This window comes from Eleginops maclovinus, chromosome 1 (assembly GCF_036324505.1).
Source record: "Eleginops maclovinus isolate JMC-PN-2008 ecotype Puerto Natales chromosome 1, JC_Emac_rtc_rv5, whole genome shotgun sequence".
Classification (NCBI taxonomy): domain Eukaryota; kingdom Metazoa; phylum Chordata; class Actinopteri; order Perciformes; family Eleginopidae; genus Eleginops; species Eleginops maclovinus.
In genome coordinates this window covers 28,111,307-28,127,391 of record NC_086349.1, presented here as the reverse complement: position 1 = coordinate 28,127,391, position 16,085 = coordinate 28,111,307, and the positions used below count along the sequence as shown (strand labels likewise).

The window sequence follows — 16,085 nt, the reverse complement described above, 5'->3', positions numbered from 1 at the left end:
ATTTAAACTGGTGCTCCAGGGTCTTTATTCCCCCCCCTTGTGTCTCTAACCTAGCTCTGCTGCTCAGGTGTCGATCAACAACAAGAAGGTGGACCTGTCCTACAGCTTCACGGAGAGCCGGGGGGTCTCCGGCTGCGTGGACAGCAGCCCCTGTGACCGCAGACCCTGCCTCAACGCGGGGACCTGCATGTCCAGCGCCGAGTACGAGTACCAGTGCCTCTGCAGGGACGGCTTCGATGGTCAGTGACCTGCACTCTGACACCTGCCGGGGTCATTATGACCGGTTCGGTTTCCTGAAGGCGAAGGAGACCGTCTTACCTAAAAACTAAATATTACTGACATCCCCAAAATATAAACTACGCTCATCAGGGAGAGGAAGTACAGCTTGTGTCTGCATCAGGGAATCAGTCAATCAATCAATCAATCAATCAATCAATCAGTCAATCAATCAATCAATCAATCAGTCAATCAATCAGTCAATCAGTCAATCAATCAGTCAATCAGTCAATCAATCAGTCAATCAGTCAATCAATCAATCAGTCAGTCAATCAATCAGTCAATCAATCAATCAATCAGTCAATCAATCAATCAGTCAATCAATCAATCAATCAGTCAATCAGTCAATCAATCAGTCAATCAGTCAATCAATCAGTCAATCAGTCAATCAATCAATCAGTCAATCAGTCAATCAGTCAATCAATCAATCAGTCAATCAGTCAATCAATCAATCAGTCAGTCAATCAATCAGTCAATCAGTCAATCAATCAGTCAATCAATCAATCAGTCAATCAATCAGTCAATCAATCAATCAGTCAATCAATCAGTCAATCAATCAATCAATCAATCAGTCAATCAGTCAATCAATCAATCAGTCAATCAGTCAATCAATCAATCAGTCAGTCAATCAATCAGTCAATCAGTCAATCAATCAGTCAATCAATCAATCAGTCAATCAATCAGTCAATCAATCAATCAGTCAATCAATCAGTCAATCAGTCAATCAATCAATCAGTCAATCAGTCAATCAGTCAATCAATCAGTCAATCAATCAGTCAATCAATCAGTCAATCAATCAGTCAATCAATCAATCAGTCAATCAATCAATCAATCAATTCTGCTCCTCACAAACAACTGGACCGTCAGACGCTCCTTCCTGTGACGCCTGAGATTGCGTGGCGGTTGAAGGAGCATATGGAGCTCTTCGGGGGTGGTTGGATAGAGCGCATCAAAGTGCTCTCGTTAACGGGCAGCTGCAGAACATGGTGCACTGCTGCAGTCACGTCTTTACTTACAGGTCTGAATCACGAGACCCCGATAAGATATAGGAGACATGACTCATCATCAGTACATATAGAATCAGAGAGAGTTCATGTCACCCCACACTTTCCAAAACCCCTAATAACTAAACTACTCCAACCCTAACTAGTTTCTGAATCCATGTCTCAGGGTAGGCTGTGTTGGGTCCTGGACTCTGAGGGTAGTCGGGGCTGGAAAGGCCTTGAATCTGATGCTTTAGAAGGTGTGGAAACCCTGGTTAACAATGAGCATCTCCCATGAATGATCTCCAAACCCTCTGAACTGGCCCTGCCTTTGTTGTGACGTTGATCAGTGAGACCTGACCCCCGTCTCCTCTGCAGGGGAGCGCTGTGAGGTAGTGAAGGAGGCGTGTCAGAACAACCTGCAGTGTCTGCACGGAGGCAGCTGTGAGGACGGACAGTGTGTGTGTGCAGCCGGACACACAGGCCCCAACTGTGAGGAGAGTAAGTACTGAGCAGCTTCACCAACCTGTCATGTGTATTTATATCACAGCCACTATTTGCATGTAAGCAGTATTAAAAAAGGTGGGGATGTTTGCCTTAATACATGCTCTTTGAAACGTGTAGTCAAAGTATAACCTCACGTGCAGAAACAGTTAGCATTCCCATTTCCCTCCTCTGTACTTTATATTATACTTTGCAATGCACTTCATATCTGACTGACGTTAGGGTGCAGATGAAGGTATAAATAAAGCGCGTAGCTGATCATAATTAAAGAGGCATGCAGTGAGAGGCGTTAGAGTGCTGAAGCAGCCGTGGTAACACTGGTAAATATGAAATATTGCACATAGTAGAATTCATGCACAACAAGGCACCTCTGCTGAGTGTCCCTGCAGCTCTTCCACACACATTCATGAACCTGCAGACAGAAATACCTCCCACAGCTCCCTCCCAGCTGCAGGGAGGCCCCCCCTAAGTGATCACTCCTATAACTATATCCTGCACATACAGGCCACGCCTCCAGCCCCCCCCGCCGCCCTGGTGAATTTGGAGGGTAGCGAGTCCAATGGTACAGTATTCAGTCTGCCTGACTGTGACTAACATTAACGTCTAACACAAACTCAGCTGTCAGCCTGGGGGGGGATTCTGCATCTTTCTGAGAGATCGGGAGGATTTTCTGCACCGCTTGTTTTGGGAAAATGTGGAATTCCTCTCATCTTCCTGTCCCGTCGTCATGTCATCGCCTGAGAGGCTACTCACTTCATGTCGCCTGTACAACAGAACCCAGCAGAAATACTTCCCGCTCTTTGCCCCGCTACTAACAGGGTGTCTGCAAGCATACTGTGGGGGGGGGGTCCTTAGAAACACTGAACTCTGGACTGAATCTGTGCATGTTTCCATGGTGAGGGGGGGCCTGCTCTTGTGTTGGTGAGGATTTCCTGAGTGTGCATCATTGAATCTGATCTGGTTTCATGTTTCTGCATCATGGATTCTGGATTTGGGGCGGAACGTGAGACTTGCTTTTTGGGAACCAGAATAACATCACCCTTCTTTAACAAATTCAAAAGAGTTGAATTTCCAAGCTTTAAAACCCCGCTTCCCCACTTCCTGTTCCAACCCTGATGTCTCAGTCCTTCCTCAGCGTTATGAACCGAGTTTATCAGAGATGAATGTCAGATCAAAGAGGGGATCATTTTGAACTGTGAGAAACATTAAGAATTTGGGGATTTTGAGAAAGAGTTGGAATTTCCTCCTCTCTGGGTATACGTGCGTCCTCTCCTGTTGTATGACGTTAAAGGTTCAGGTGTTTGATAGCGTTAACGTGTGAGAGTGCATGCAGTAATCAGCCGTACAGTATTCAGGCTGCAGCAGCATTACACTGAGCATGGTGCGTTTCATTGCTTCTGAATGCTTGACATAATGAAAGGCAGTACATGTTATTTCTTCTGCTAAACATTAAACTCCACCAACAAGTAAAAGTCAGCGGAGGTCTCTCTAACCGTCTCGCTCCTCCATGCTCCCCCACCAGAGGGCGCCCTAACACTGAGAGGGACTTTTCAAGCTTCATGTTTAATGTTTATTCCCTGTTATTTCTCCTAGATTCCCCATACCAGTATGCAGCTCACTTCCAGGCTGATGGATACATAGCTCTCCCTAAAACCGTGTTCCCCAGAAGGTGAGTGCATCCGTTTGGTTTTTGTTATGTGCGTCTTTCTTTTTACCTTCAGTGTTTCTTACCTGACTGTTGATCCATATTGTCCTTTGTTTTTAACATCCTGGTTTTTGTCAGTTGCTGACACATTGAAATGTACTTCATTGCTTGTTAAGGTGCTTTAGAAATAGTGTATTTATTGATTGATAATTTTTGAAAGTAAAAAAACTAAGAATTTCTCTTTTTTTGCTACAAAAATCCACGCTGTAAAAACAGCTCATTCTGCTGAAGGGGGAAAAGCTCAACTATAAGATCTTGTACAATCAACTCTAGCAGCATCACACGTTCAATTGAGTGGTGTGAAACAGCTTGCTGAGTGGATGTAAGAATGCATTAAAGTTAAACGTATTATTTATTTCAGTGCCCACGACTCTCCGGAGACCATCGAGCTGGAGATCAACACCAGCTCCTCCGAGGGTCTGATCCTGTGGCAGGGAGTGGTACGACTCATTCATGACTCTTTATATTTATTACAAAAGGAATGATCCACCTTAAATCCTAACCTTAAACCCTACACTCACACCCCCCCCTCCTCCTTCACCCTGCACCTAATCCTCACCTGTGTCTGCTCACCTGTGCAGACATGATGCTCATTTGTTTTTCATAATCACTTCCATAATTCTGCATTTTAGTGTCACTGTTTAATCGGTCACTGTTGGCATGCTGGCTGCAGGCCGCCCCCCCTCCCTCAGTAATAAAGCATGTTGCTTCTCTAACGCACCTCCATCTTCCTCAGGAGACCAAAGGCGCTCGCAATTTGCGAAAGGTGCATGCTAAGGTATCCACGCAAACACAGACACTGCATGAGTTATAACATCAACTTCATACTAAATATGTAACCTGTTATTTAGCTGTGGAGTATTCAGGATCAGTAAAGACAAGGGCTATGGAATTCATTCTAAATTAAACAAACAAACGAGGCAATACAGATATAAGTAGAAACATAAATGTAAGTATAATTCCTCTCTGGAATAAATCAAATATAATCAATCAACAAAGTTTAATGATTATATTTTATAAATGACTGAAACAAATTGCTTAGCAAACAAAGAAATGAAGGAAAGAGAAAACCTATGAAGCAGCAGAGCGCAGTGCACTGGATAAAAGTGCAGAAATGAAATAATCTAATCATGGAATTAAATCAGAAGTCAAAGCTGTTCTTCAAAATGTGTTTTTGATTACATGTGTATACTTATATTCATCCTATATTTATTTATTGCCTTATTTATTTAGGGGTTTATTTTATAGCCATAGTTATTACATTTAAGAAGAAACAGCATCCCAAACTTGATTGAGATATTTCTGCACATGGACACTAAGGCTTCTGTTACTCTGCAAGGACAGTCATTTCGTACAGATCCTGCTGGGACCAAGTCCGTGTTGTGTTTTCTAGAACAACACCGTGTGTTAATAAGTGCTCAGAGCTTCACAGGATTAATGAAACTCGTCCTCGGCTCACTGAACGCTCTCTCTGCAGGAGGCGGGAGAACGCGGCAAAGGGAAAGACTTCATCAGCCTTGGCCTGCAGGACGGACACCTGGTCTTCAGGTGACGCATCGACTCCTGTCCTTCACCTGTCCTTCACCTGTCCTTCTGTCCACTGTTTCATTGTCTGCAGTTCGTATCAATGTGGCTCTAAAGCTGACGATTGTTTGATGTGCAGTTACCAGCTGGGCAGCGGAGAGGCGGTGATCCGGTCCCAGAGGTCCATCAATGATGGGAGGTGGCACAAGATCACGGCAGTCAGGTGAGACGGTGTATTACACAGGAGTATATTATGAATATGTTATCAACACACCACCTCCATGTCCTCAGAGCGTGCACTGACTCTTTGTCTCTTCCTGCAGGACTGGGAAAGACGGGTACATCCAGATCGACGGAGGAGCCGAGCTGCACGGTCAGTCCAAAGGCCGGAGCCTCATGGTGAACACCAAGGGCAGCTTATACCTGGGTGAGTAGGTCCAGGGAGACGCTGCCTTCAGGGACCAACACAGAAACACCCCATCCCTTCACCAGAGCTCCTTTATCCTGATTGGTTGCGTTTGTGTCTTGTAGGCGGGGCCCCCGACATGGCGGCCATGACAGGGGGGAAGTTCCTGTCGGGGGTGCGGGGCTGCGTGAGGAACCTGGCCGTGATGAACGCCCGGCCGGGGCAGCAGCCGGCACGGGCTATCGACCTGCAGACACACGCAGCGGGCGGCGTCAACGTGCAGCCCTGCGCCTCATAGACACACTCACACATACACACACACACACACACACACACACACTCAGACACACACACACACACACACACACACAGACTATGGAGTGATGTCACACACACACACACACAGATGGGCACCTCCTGCAGCCTGAAGGCGGCCTGCAGGAGGCGCTGTCTCTCGGTGTGCAGTCTAACCAAAAAGCCGATCTCACCACGTCTGCTCCTCAGCGCTCGTTCTGCCGGAGGACCGTGAGCACGGGAAGACCGCTCACACGCTTCCTGCAGTAGCTTTAGCCGTGAGAAGTTTAACATGTTAGGCCTTGGATGGCGCAGATCCTATGGAGGAGGAGAAGATTTTACAGCACTGAATTTTTATTTATATACATATGAATATATATATTATATTTGTGGGGGGAGACATGCTGACTAACCACACCTGCTCTCCAGCTCCCGGGGGTCGCTCTGGGCTCTATACTGTGTGTCAGGCCTGACTGTGGTAATCCTTGAAGAGGTTCAGGCCTTCTTTCTTCACTTCTGTAGAGGAAACCTTTGCTTGTTTCTGTGAGCATGCGTTCAGGCTGTAAGGGTTTGTTGTGGGACTCCGAGCAATCACAGCCCCTGTCGCTCTGCCCTCTGATGCAGAGCAAACCTTGGTGCTAACGTCAGACCTGAAGGTGCATCTGTTTCAGTCTCACGTGTCGATGTGCACGGCCTCTGAGGTTTTTAATTCTGGTCTGCAGCCTCAGAGTGAGTGGGTGTTGTGGAGCAGCTTGAGAAGAGTGAAAGGTGTCATTTTTTATGTGTGTAAGATGTGTGTGTCAAACTATCTGCCAGACAGGTAGACGTCTCCAGGTAATGAGTGTGTCTCAGCTGCTTCCATTTACCACAGGTCAAACTGCTTTACCCCCTGTGTGTGTGTGTGTGTGTGTGTGTGTGTGTGTGTGTGTGTGTGTGTGTGTGTGTGTGTGTGTGTGTGTGTGTGTGTGTGTGTGTGTGTGTGTGTGTGTGTGTGTGTGTGTGTGTGTGTGTGTGTGTGTGTGATGGCTCGTGTTGCTTGTAAGCTTTAACAATCATTCAGGAGTAATTGTCTGCAGGCTCTGTGGTTTCTGTATTTGCAGCAGGGCTGCTCCCCTATAACCTCTCCAGCGCCCCCCGGTGGTTGGCTGCAGTACTCCCTATAAGTCCCGCCTCTGCTTGAGCATTTTTAAAAAGTCAAAGTACACGGATAACACTTTTTCCAGGAGATGGTTTGTCTGGTGTTGGTTAGTTGTTGTCACACTGATGTAAAAGTGCGTTTGATTTGAATCTGGTCCAGCTGTGCTCTGGGGGAAAGAACTTGTCTTAATGATAGACACATTTGATCATACCTGTATTTAGCTGTTAAATACAGGTATGATCAAATTATGTATTCAGTTTATTTGTGTTGTAGTCTTGACCCTCCACCTTTTCCAGCACACCTCCACACCACACACACCCTCACGTCGGGGGCTCACACACTTTTCCTCTAAGCTTAAACTTTGTGTATTAATATCCTAAAAATGAGCACGATCCTCACTTAGCTCATTTTTATTTATTTTATGTTTTCATAGCTTTTGTTTTCCTTCCTCTGGTTATTCTTGATGCCTCCCCCCCCCCTCCCTCCCCATGTTTGTATCTTCACAAATCCCGATGAGGATCTGAGAACCTTTGGAAACTGGTCTTATGATTCACTCAGTGTGAAAGTCTTAGATTATCTCTCCAGTGGTCCAGGTTCAGGACCCAGTGCCTTTAGAGTCTCTGCTCTTAAACTGGATTTTTACACTGTACCCCCCCCCGCCCCCCCCCCCCCCCCCCCCAAGTATCTGCCACTGCTTTTTGTTTTTTGGCCATTGCAAAATCAGAGAGGTGCACTCTTAGCAATAATGAACGTTTTATTTTGAAATTGTTCCACTTCTTTGATGGCAGAACAAATGAATGATGTACCTGAAGAAATATGTCGCTCCCTGCCCGGTGTTTCTGAATAAAAGACAAATTCATGTGCTACCTGTAGTCCGACTCTTTGTCTCTGTGCTTTCTACTTTAAAGAGTCCTCTCCTGCTGATGTTCAGGTGTATATCAGTATGTAGTGTCTCTACTTTAAAGAGTCCTCTCCTGCTGATGTTCAGGTGTATATCAGTATGTAGAGTCTCTACTTTAAAGAGTCCTCTCCTGCTGATGTTCAGGTGTATATCAGTATGTAGTGTCTCTACTTTAAAGAGTCCTCTCCTGCTGATGTTCAGGTGTATATCAGTATGTAGTGTCTCTACTTTAAAGAGTCCTCTCTGCTGATGTTCAGGTGTATATCAGTATGTAGTGTCTCTACTTTAAAGAGTCCTCTCCTGCTGATGTTCAGGTGTATATCAGTATGTAGAGTCTCTACTTTAAAGAGTCCTCTCCTGCTGATGTTCAGGTGTATATCAGTATGTAGTGTCTCTACTTTAAAGAGTCCTCTCCTGCTGATGTTCAGGTGTATATCAGTATGTAGAGTCTCTACTTTAAAGAGTCCTCTCCTGCTGATGTTCAGGTGTATATCAGTATGTAGAGTCTCTACTTTAAAGAGTCCTCTCCTGCTGATGTTCAGGTGTATATCAGTATGTAGTGTCTCTACTTTAAAGAGTCCTCTCTGCTGATGTTCAGGTGTATATCAGTATGTAGTGTCTCTACTTTAAAGAGTCCTCTCCTGCTGATGTTCAGGTGTATATCAGTATGTAGTGTCTCTACTTTAAAGAGTCCTCTCCTGCTGATGTTCAGGTGTATATCAGTATGTAGTGTCTCTACTTTAAAGAGTCCTCTCCTGCTGATGTTCAGGTGTATATCAGTATGTAGTGTCTCTACTTTAAAGATTCCTCTCCTGCTGATGTTCAGGTGTATATCAGTATGTAGTGTCTCTACTTTAAAGAGTCCTCTCCTGCTGATGTTCAGGTGTATATCAGTATGTAGAGTCTCTACTTTAAAGAGTCCTCTCCTGCTGATGTTCAGGTGTATATCAGTATGTAGAGTCTCTACTTTAAAGAGTCCTCTCCTGCTGATGTTCAGGTGTATATCAGTATGTAGAGTCTCTACTTTAAAGAGTCCTCTCCTGCTGATATGTGGGAGAGAAACTCTCTGGAGGGAGCAAAGCAATTTTAACCTTTGCAGACCATTTACATGCACTAACTCATATAGAACACACTAGAGAAAAGGGATTAGGGACTCTTTAAATCTCGTCCCTGTTCCCCGATCATGCTCTGTACAGGTGTAAAGGTTACCTGCTCCCTGAGGAGAATTACACAAACAGAATGAATTTCTAATGTCCCGACAGAGGCTACACCCTCATCAGGTTTCTCTCCTCCACCCTCCCTTCCCTCATACGACTGTCTGCCTCACAGCTCCTCACAGCTCCTCACAGCGCCTCACAACGCCTCACAACGCCTCACAACGCCTCACAGCGCCTCACAACGCCTCACAACGCCTCACAGCTCCTCACAACGCCTCTCAGCTCCTCACAGCTCCTCACAACGCCTCTCAGCTCCTCACAACACCTCTCAGCTCTTCACAACGCCTCTCAGCTCCTCACAATGCCTCACAACGCCTCACAGCTCCTCACAACGCCTCACAACGCCTCACAGCTCCTCACAGCTCCTCACAGCTCCTCACAACGCCTCACAGCTCCTCACAGCTCCTCATAACGCCTCACAGCGCCTCACAACGCCTCACAGCGCCTCACAACGCCTCACAACGCCTCACAGCTCCTCACAGCTCCTCACAGCTCCTCACAACGCCTCACAGCGCCTCACAATGCCTCACAGCGCCTCACAACGACTCTCAGCTCCTCACAGCTCCTCACAACGCCTCACAACGCCTCTCAGCTCCTACCGGTAAGGACAGCGGCTCCGTCTGTGGCTATGCTGATGAAGTTCCTCTTAAGAAATTCTGCCTCTATCCCCACATTTTGAAGACTGTCTTTTAACGCATTGTAAAGAGATCCTGCATCTCCTTTTTCCAACTCAACAATGTCCAAAAACACGTTCTCTACGTCTCCATTACCTGTTACATCGCACCTCATGTAGATAATCATATAGGAGCGTCCATGCACAGTGCTTTCATCCAACGTTATGCTGATACGTGAGTCGAGTTTCAAGACATGGGAAACAAGTCTTCTTTTCATTTCATCTGCTATATGTTTCACAATAGCAGCACAGGAGTGATCGGAGCGGTGTGCAGGGCCCACTGTTGCACCATTAAGCTCATTAACTGTCATGATTGGCGTCATTTTGGTGTATGGCAATCTCTCTTTGGCTATAGTGTACGCCGCCCTAAATGAGCTTGATGTAACGTCGATGGCAGCCAAACTCAGCTCTACAACTTTGGTGGGCAGAACATCTTTTTGTTTTAATTCTGCTATCTCCACTGCTCTTTTATGAGCAAGGCTGTCCCGGTGCAGGTAAATCTTCTTACGTAATTGCTTTTGCAATGAGCTACTGACGGTCCCATTAACCCATGCATCCGAAAGGTGCACCCCAGTCTTTTTTTCATGGAGCAAGAGAGTTTTTGCTGCCTGGCAGGGAGCGCACCCAAGGCCACTCTCACTTGTACACAACCATGGATTTCTCTCCTTCCACGATCGCCACTGTGTGAGCCCCCAGTTCTGAGGCAGGTGGCGCAGGTGCTTCAGTTCCATATCGGTCCCGGACCCCGACCCCGTCTCCGCAGCCTCTTCTCCGTCCAATTCCTCCTCAACGTCCTCATCGTCATTGGTAAGTGTCCCAGCTAAAACATCATGATGACTGGTTGTAGCCACAACGTCCTCTGGCTCAGTAGAGTTAGGCGCCTGGCTAGAACTAGCTGTTGCTAGGCCATTTTCTGATTCTAAATCTGCAACTATTTTTGTTTTTTTAGTGGTAAAACCGAAACTGGTCAGGGCCGAATATGAATTCGGTGCAGGTGGCCTTTTTTTCGGCGGCATAACTGGCAATTACATTTAAATTTAAGATGTGTTGTTGGTCTTTACCTCAAAAGCACATTTTTATGTGACTTCTTCGGACTTGCGAGTGCTGTCAAATCGATCTTATCCAGTTTGCTCACGTAGCCTAGTGGTGTGGTGGTGAAGTGCAGTATGCTGCGCTCTTGAGCGTATAAGCACGTCCGGTATTAGCCTATTTTAATGTAACGTCTTTAATGGTTGGAGACCGCAAAGGGATGGATAATGAGTGTTGTTTACGATTAAATTACAATGCAATATATGGCAGACACCTTCAGATATGAGAGACCCCCTCAAAAATTTGACTTTGTTGCTTTCATGGGAGCCAGTCATCACTCTATGGGAGCTCGGCTCCCTCTGGCTCCCACGTAATTCGAGCACTGCCTCACAGCTCCTCACAACGCCTCACAGCGCCTCACAACGCCTCACAGTTCCTCACAACGCCTCACAACGCCTCACAGTTCCTCACATCGCCTCACAGCGCCTCACAACGCCTCACAACGCCTCACAGCTCCTTACAACGCCTCACAGCGCCTCACAACGCCTCACAGCTCCTTACAGCTCCTTACAACGCCTCACAACGCCTCACAGCTCCTTACAACGCCTCACAACGCCTCACAACGCCTCACAACGCCTCACAGTTCCTCACAACGCCTCACAACGCCTCACAACGCCTCACAGCTCCTTACAACGCCTCACAACGCCTCACAACGCCTCACAACGCCTCACAGTTCCTCACAACGCCTCACAACGCCTCACAACGCCTCACAACGCCTCACAGCTCCTTACAGCTCCTTACAACGCCTCACAACGCCTCACAACGCCTCACAGTTCCTCACAACGCCTCACAACGCCTCACAACGCCTCACAACGCCTCACAGCTCCTTACAACGCCTCACAGCGCCTCACAACGCCTCACAGCTCCTTACAACGCCTCACAGCGCCTCACAACGCTTCACAGCTCCTTACAACGCGTCACAACGCCTCACAACTCCTCACAGCTCCTCACAGATCCTCACAATGCCTCACAGCTCCTCACAGCTCCTCACAGCTCCTCTCAGCTCCTCACAGCTCCTCACAACGCCTCACAACGCCTCACAGCTCCTCACAGCTCCTCTCAGCTCCTCACAGCTCCTCACTGCTCCTCACAGCTCCTCACAATGCCTCACAGCGCCTCACAGCGCCTCACAACACCTCACAACGCCTCACAGTTCCTCACAACGCCTCACAGCTCCTCACAGCCCCTCACAACGCCTCACAGCGCCTCTCAGCTCCTCACAGCTCCTCACAACGCCTCACTGCTCCTCACTGCTCCTCACTGCTCCTCACAGCGCCTGATGTTTCCTGTAACTTTGTAACGTGAAATGTAAGAAAGTGATCCTTCAGTAAAATCTGGCTCCGTCGTTTATCCTCTCTGTCGTATGACATCACATCCATCAAAATATGTCCTCACTTCCCTCTATCAGCTGTCCATCCAGCAGAGCATGAATCCCCCCTCTCCCAGGCTCCTCACAGCTCCTGTCTTTCTGTTTCCTGTCCTGCTGTTCGACGGACCAACCTGGCCATCATGGGAGAGCGTGTTTCTCCCCCCTGGGTCTGTGGGATCAGGTCCAGAGATTATCAGGACCTCTGCATCACTCCGGGTTCCCAAGAGAGGCCGTAAGACCCTCCTGATCGGCACCGGGTCACACACCTGGACACTAAGAACTCCTACGTCAGAATGCTAATCATAGACTTCAGCTCAGCATTCAACACCATCATCCCCCAGCAGCTTGTGCGTAAACTTACAGACCTGGGCCTCAGCCCCTCTCTCTGCTACTGGTTGCTGGACTTCCTCACAGAGAGACCACAAGCTGTCCGGGTCAACAACAACACATGGAACACACTAAGAGCACGGGGCCCCATCCAGCACCAGTCACTTTCTATTCTCCGCTGCTACTGAAAATGTACTTTGCACTAAAGACCTACGTGCACTACTGCCAAACTGTGTTGATTGTGTCTGATAGATATATATTAATATATATATATATATATATTAATATATATATATTAATATATATATATTAATATATATATATTAATATATATATATTAATATATATATATATTAATATATATATTAATATATATATATTAATATATATATATATTAATATATATATATATAGATATTAATATATATATATATATATATTAATATCTATATATATATATTAATATATATATAGATATTAATATATATATATTAATATATATATATATTAATATATATATATATATATATATATTAATATATATATATATATATATATATTAATATATATATATATATTAATATATATATATATATATATATATATTAATATATATATATATATATATATATTAATATATATATTAATATATATATATTAATATATATATATATTAATATATATATATATAGATATTAATATATATATATATATATTAATATCTATATATATTAATATATATATATATATATATATATTAATATATATATATATATATATTAATATATATCTATATATATATATTAATATATATATAGATATTAATATATATATATAGATATTAATATCTATATATATATATATTAATATATATATATATTAATATATATATATTAATATATATATAGATATTAATATATATATATAGATATTAATATCTATATATATATATATTAATATCTATATATATATATTAATATATATATATATAGATATTAATATCTATATATATATATATTAATATATATATATATTAATATATATATATATATTAATATATATATATATATATTAATATATATATATTAATATATATATATTAATATACATATTAATATATATATATTAATATATATATTAATATGTATATTAATATATATATATATATTAAAATGTATTCTTATAAACTTTAAACCTTGTTTTTACGTAAATGCAACCAACACGCTCGGCTACATTCAGCTTTTACAATGTAAAGCCTTACAGTAGAACAGATCAGGTGAGCGCTGGCTTCACCTGCAGGCACTTACATTATCAACGCCTCCGTCAGCTGCGTCATCAGGGGCCCCTTTGCGTTTCTTGGGAGTGTGGTGTTATTCTCTCCAGTGATTTGAGGGATCTGAACCCTTCCTCTGACAGTAATGAGATCCTGTCAGAAACACGCCCCACATTTAGGACACAATAACAAATACACACAATTTAAATTCAATCCCAAGAGAACGCCGCCCTGCAGGCCCCCCCCCCGTCAGAGAGACGTCTCACACACAATCAGCTGATACTGGACCCTGATCCTGGACGTCTACGCCTGTCTCTCTGTGACATCCACCAGCCGGCCCCGGGGACCAGAGGATGAAGACAGGAGACGGATTCCGCTCATCTGAGACGGCTGGAGTCCGTCTCCTTTATTGAATATGGGTTTTTATGGTTCAGGTGGAAGGTGAGTGTCTCTGAGCCTCAGGTGTGTGATTGAATCCTGAAACATGAAGACTGTTTGTGACATGTTCACACACACACACACACACACACACACACACACACACACACACACACACACACACACACACACACACACACACACACACACACACACACACACACACAGGTAAAGTCCCTTGAAATTACAAACTAAATTTCCTGTTTTTCACAAATTATTTTTCTGAAAACATAAAGAGATGTGCAAGATAATGTAAACTATATTACGATATATATACATTGTTTTACTTCCTGCTCCAACACTTTGTTTTCAACATTATCTGTACATCATTTCCATTCATTGATTTTGATTTCATGTCTCTGTGTAAACCCGTTGTGTTCTTTCTTCTCTCTCGCTGTTTGAACTTCCCCAAGGGGATTAATAAACCTTACCTAAAATGACAATCCATAAATAAATAATAACTGCATAATTCAACATACAACACATCGTACTAATAATTATACAGTTATGACATTAGAGGTAAATAATAAATCAAACAAATCTTATTTAGTAGTAACTTCAAAACAAAAATGCATGTTTAAAGTGAACTCATCTTCAGTGAAAACAGATCAAATTAAAAAATAACTGGATTACAATTTAAAAGTACATCAATAAATATACATAATACATATTTAAATGACTTAAGATTTAATGCAAAATAAAATAGGTAAATAAAAAATGTTTAATACCAAAGAAATGAAAAGACATTCAGTAATAATTAAAATAAATGTAATAAAATAATGAGATTAAAATAAATGTAATAAAATATGAGATTAAAATAAATGTAATAAAATAATGAGATTAAAATAAATGTAATAAAATAATGAGATTAAAATAAATTTAATAAAATAATGAGATTAAAATAATGTAATAAAATAATGAGATTAAAATAAATGTAATAAAATAATGAGATTAAAATAAATTTAATAAAATAATGAGATTAAAATAAATTTAATAAAATAATGAGATTAAAATAAATGTAATAAAATAATGAGATTAAAATAAATGTAATAAAATAATGAGATTAAAATAATGTAATAAAATAATGAGATTACAATAAATGTAATAAAATAATGAGATTAAAATAAATGTAATAAAATAATGAGATTAAAATAAATGTAATAAAATAATGAGATTAAAATAAATGTAATAAAATAATGAGATTAAAATAAATGTAATAAAATAATGAGATTAAAATAAATGTAATAAAATAATGAGATTAAAATAAATGTAATAAAATAATGAGATTAAAATACATTTAATAAAATAATGAGATTAAAATAAATGTAATAAAATAATGAGATTAAAATAAATGTAATAAAATAATGAGATTAAAATAAATGTAATAAAATAATGAGATTAAAATAAATGTAATAAAATATGAGATTACAATAAATGTAATAAAATAATGAGATTAAAATAATGTAATAAAATAATGAGATTACAATAAATGTAATAAAATAATGAGATTAAAATAAATGTAATAAAATAATGAGATTAAAATAAATTTAATAAAATAATGAGATTACAATAAATTTAATAAAATAATGAGATTAAAATAAATGTAATAAAATAATGAGATTAAAATAAATTTAATAAAATAATGAGATTAAAATAAATGTAATAAAATAATGAGATTAAAATAAATGTAATAAAATATGAGATTAAAATAAATGTAATAAAATAATGAGATTACAATAAATTTAATAAAATAATGAGATTAAAATAAATGTAATAAAATAATGAGATTACAATAAATTTAATAAAATAATGAGATTAAAATAAATGTAATAAAATAATGAGATTACAATAAATTTAATAAAATAATGAGATTAAAATAAATGTAATAAAATAATGAGATTAAAATAAATTTAATAAAAAGCCACGTTTAGTTTTTTTTTGTTCAAATATAAATGTTTCTGATGGATT

General features: G+C 41.3%; 1 protein-coding gene across 1 annotated transcript in view; it reads left to right on the top strand.

Annotated features, from left to right (window-relative positions):
- hspg2 (heparan sulfate proteoglycan 2) overlaps positions 1-7,702 on the top strand; it is a 94,174-nt gene extending 86,472 nt beyond the window's left edge. Inside the window, 10 exon segments of the mRNA XM_063880366.1 lie at positions 68-239; positions 1,638-1,787; positions 2,281-2,325; positions 3,357-3,432; positions 3,830-3,908; positions 4,205-4,246; positions 4,946-5,016; positions 5,132-5,215; positions 5,316-5,419; positions 5,524-7,702. Coding sequence (XP_063736436.1) covers positions 68-239; positions 1,638-1,787; positions 2,281-2,325; positions 3,357-3,432; positions 3,830-3,908; positions 4,205-4,246; positions 4,946-5,016; positions 5,132-5,215; positions 5,316-5,419; positions 5,524-5,696 — 996 coding nt within the window. The 3' untranslated portion in view covers positions 5,697-7,702.
- Positions 7,703-16,085: the final 8,383 nt, after the last annotated feature.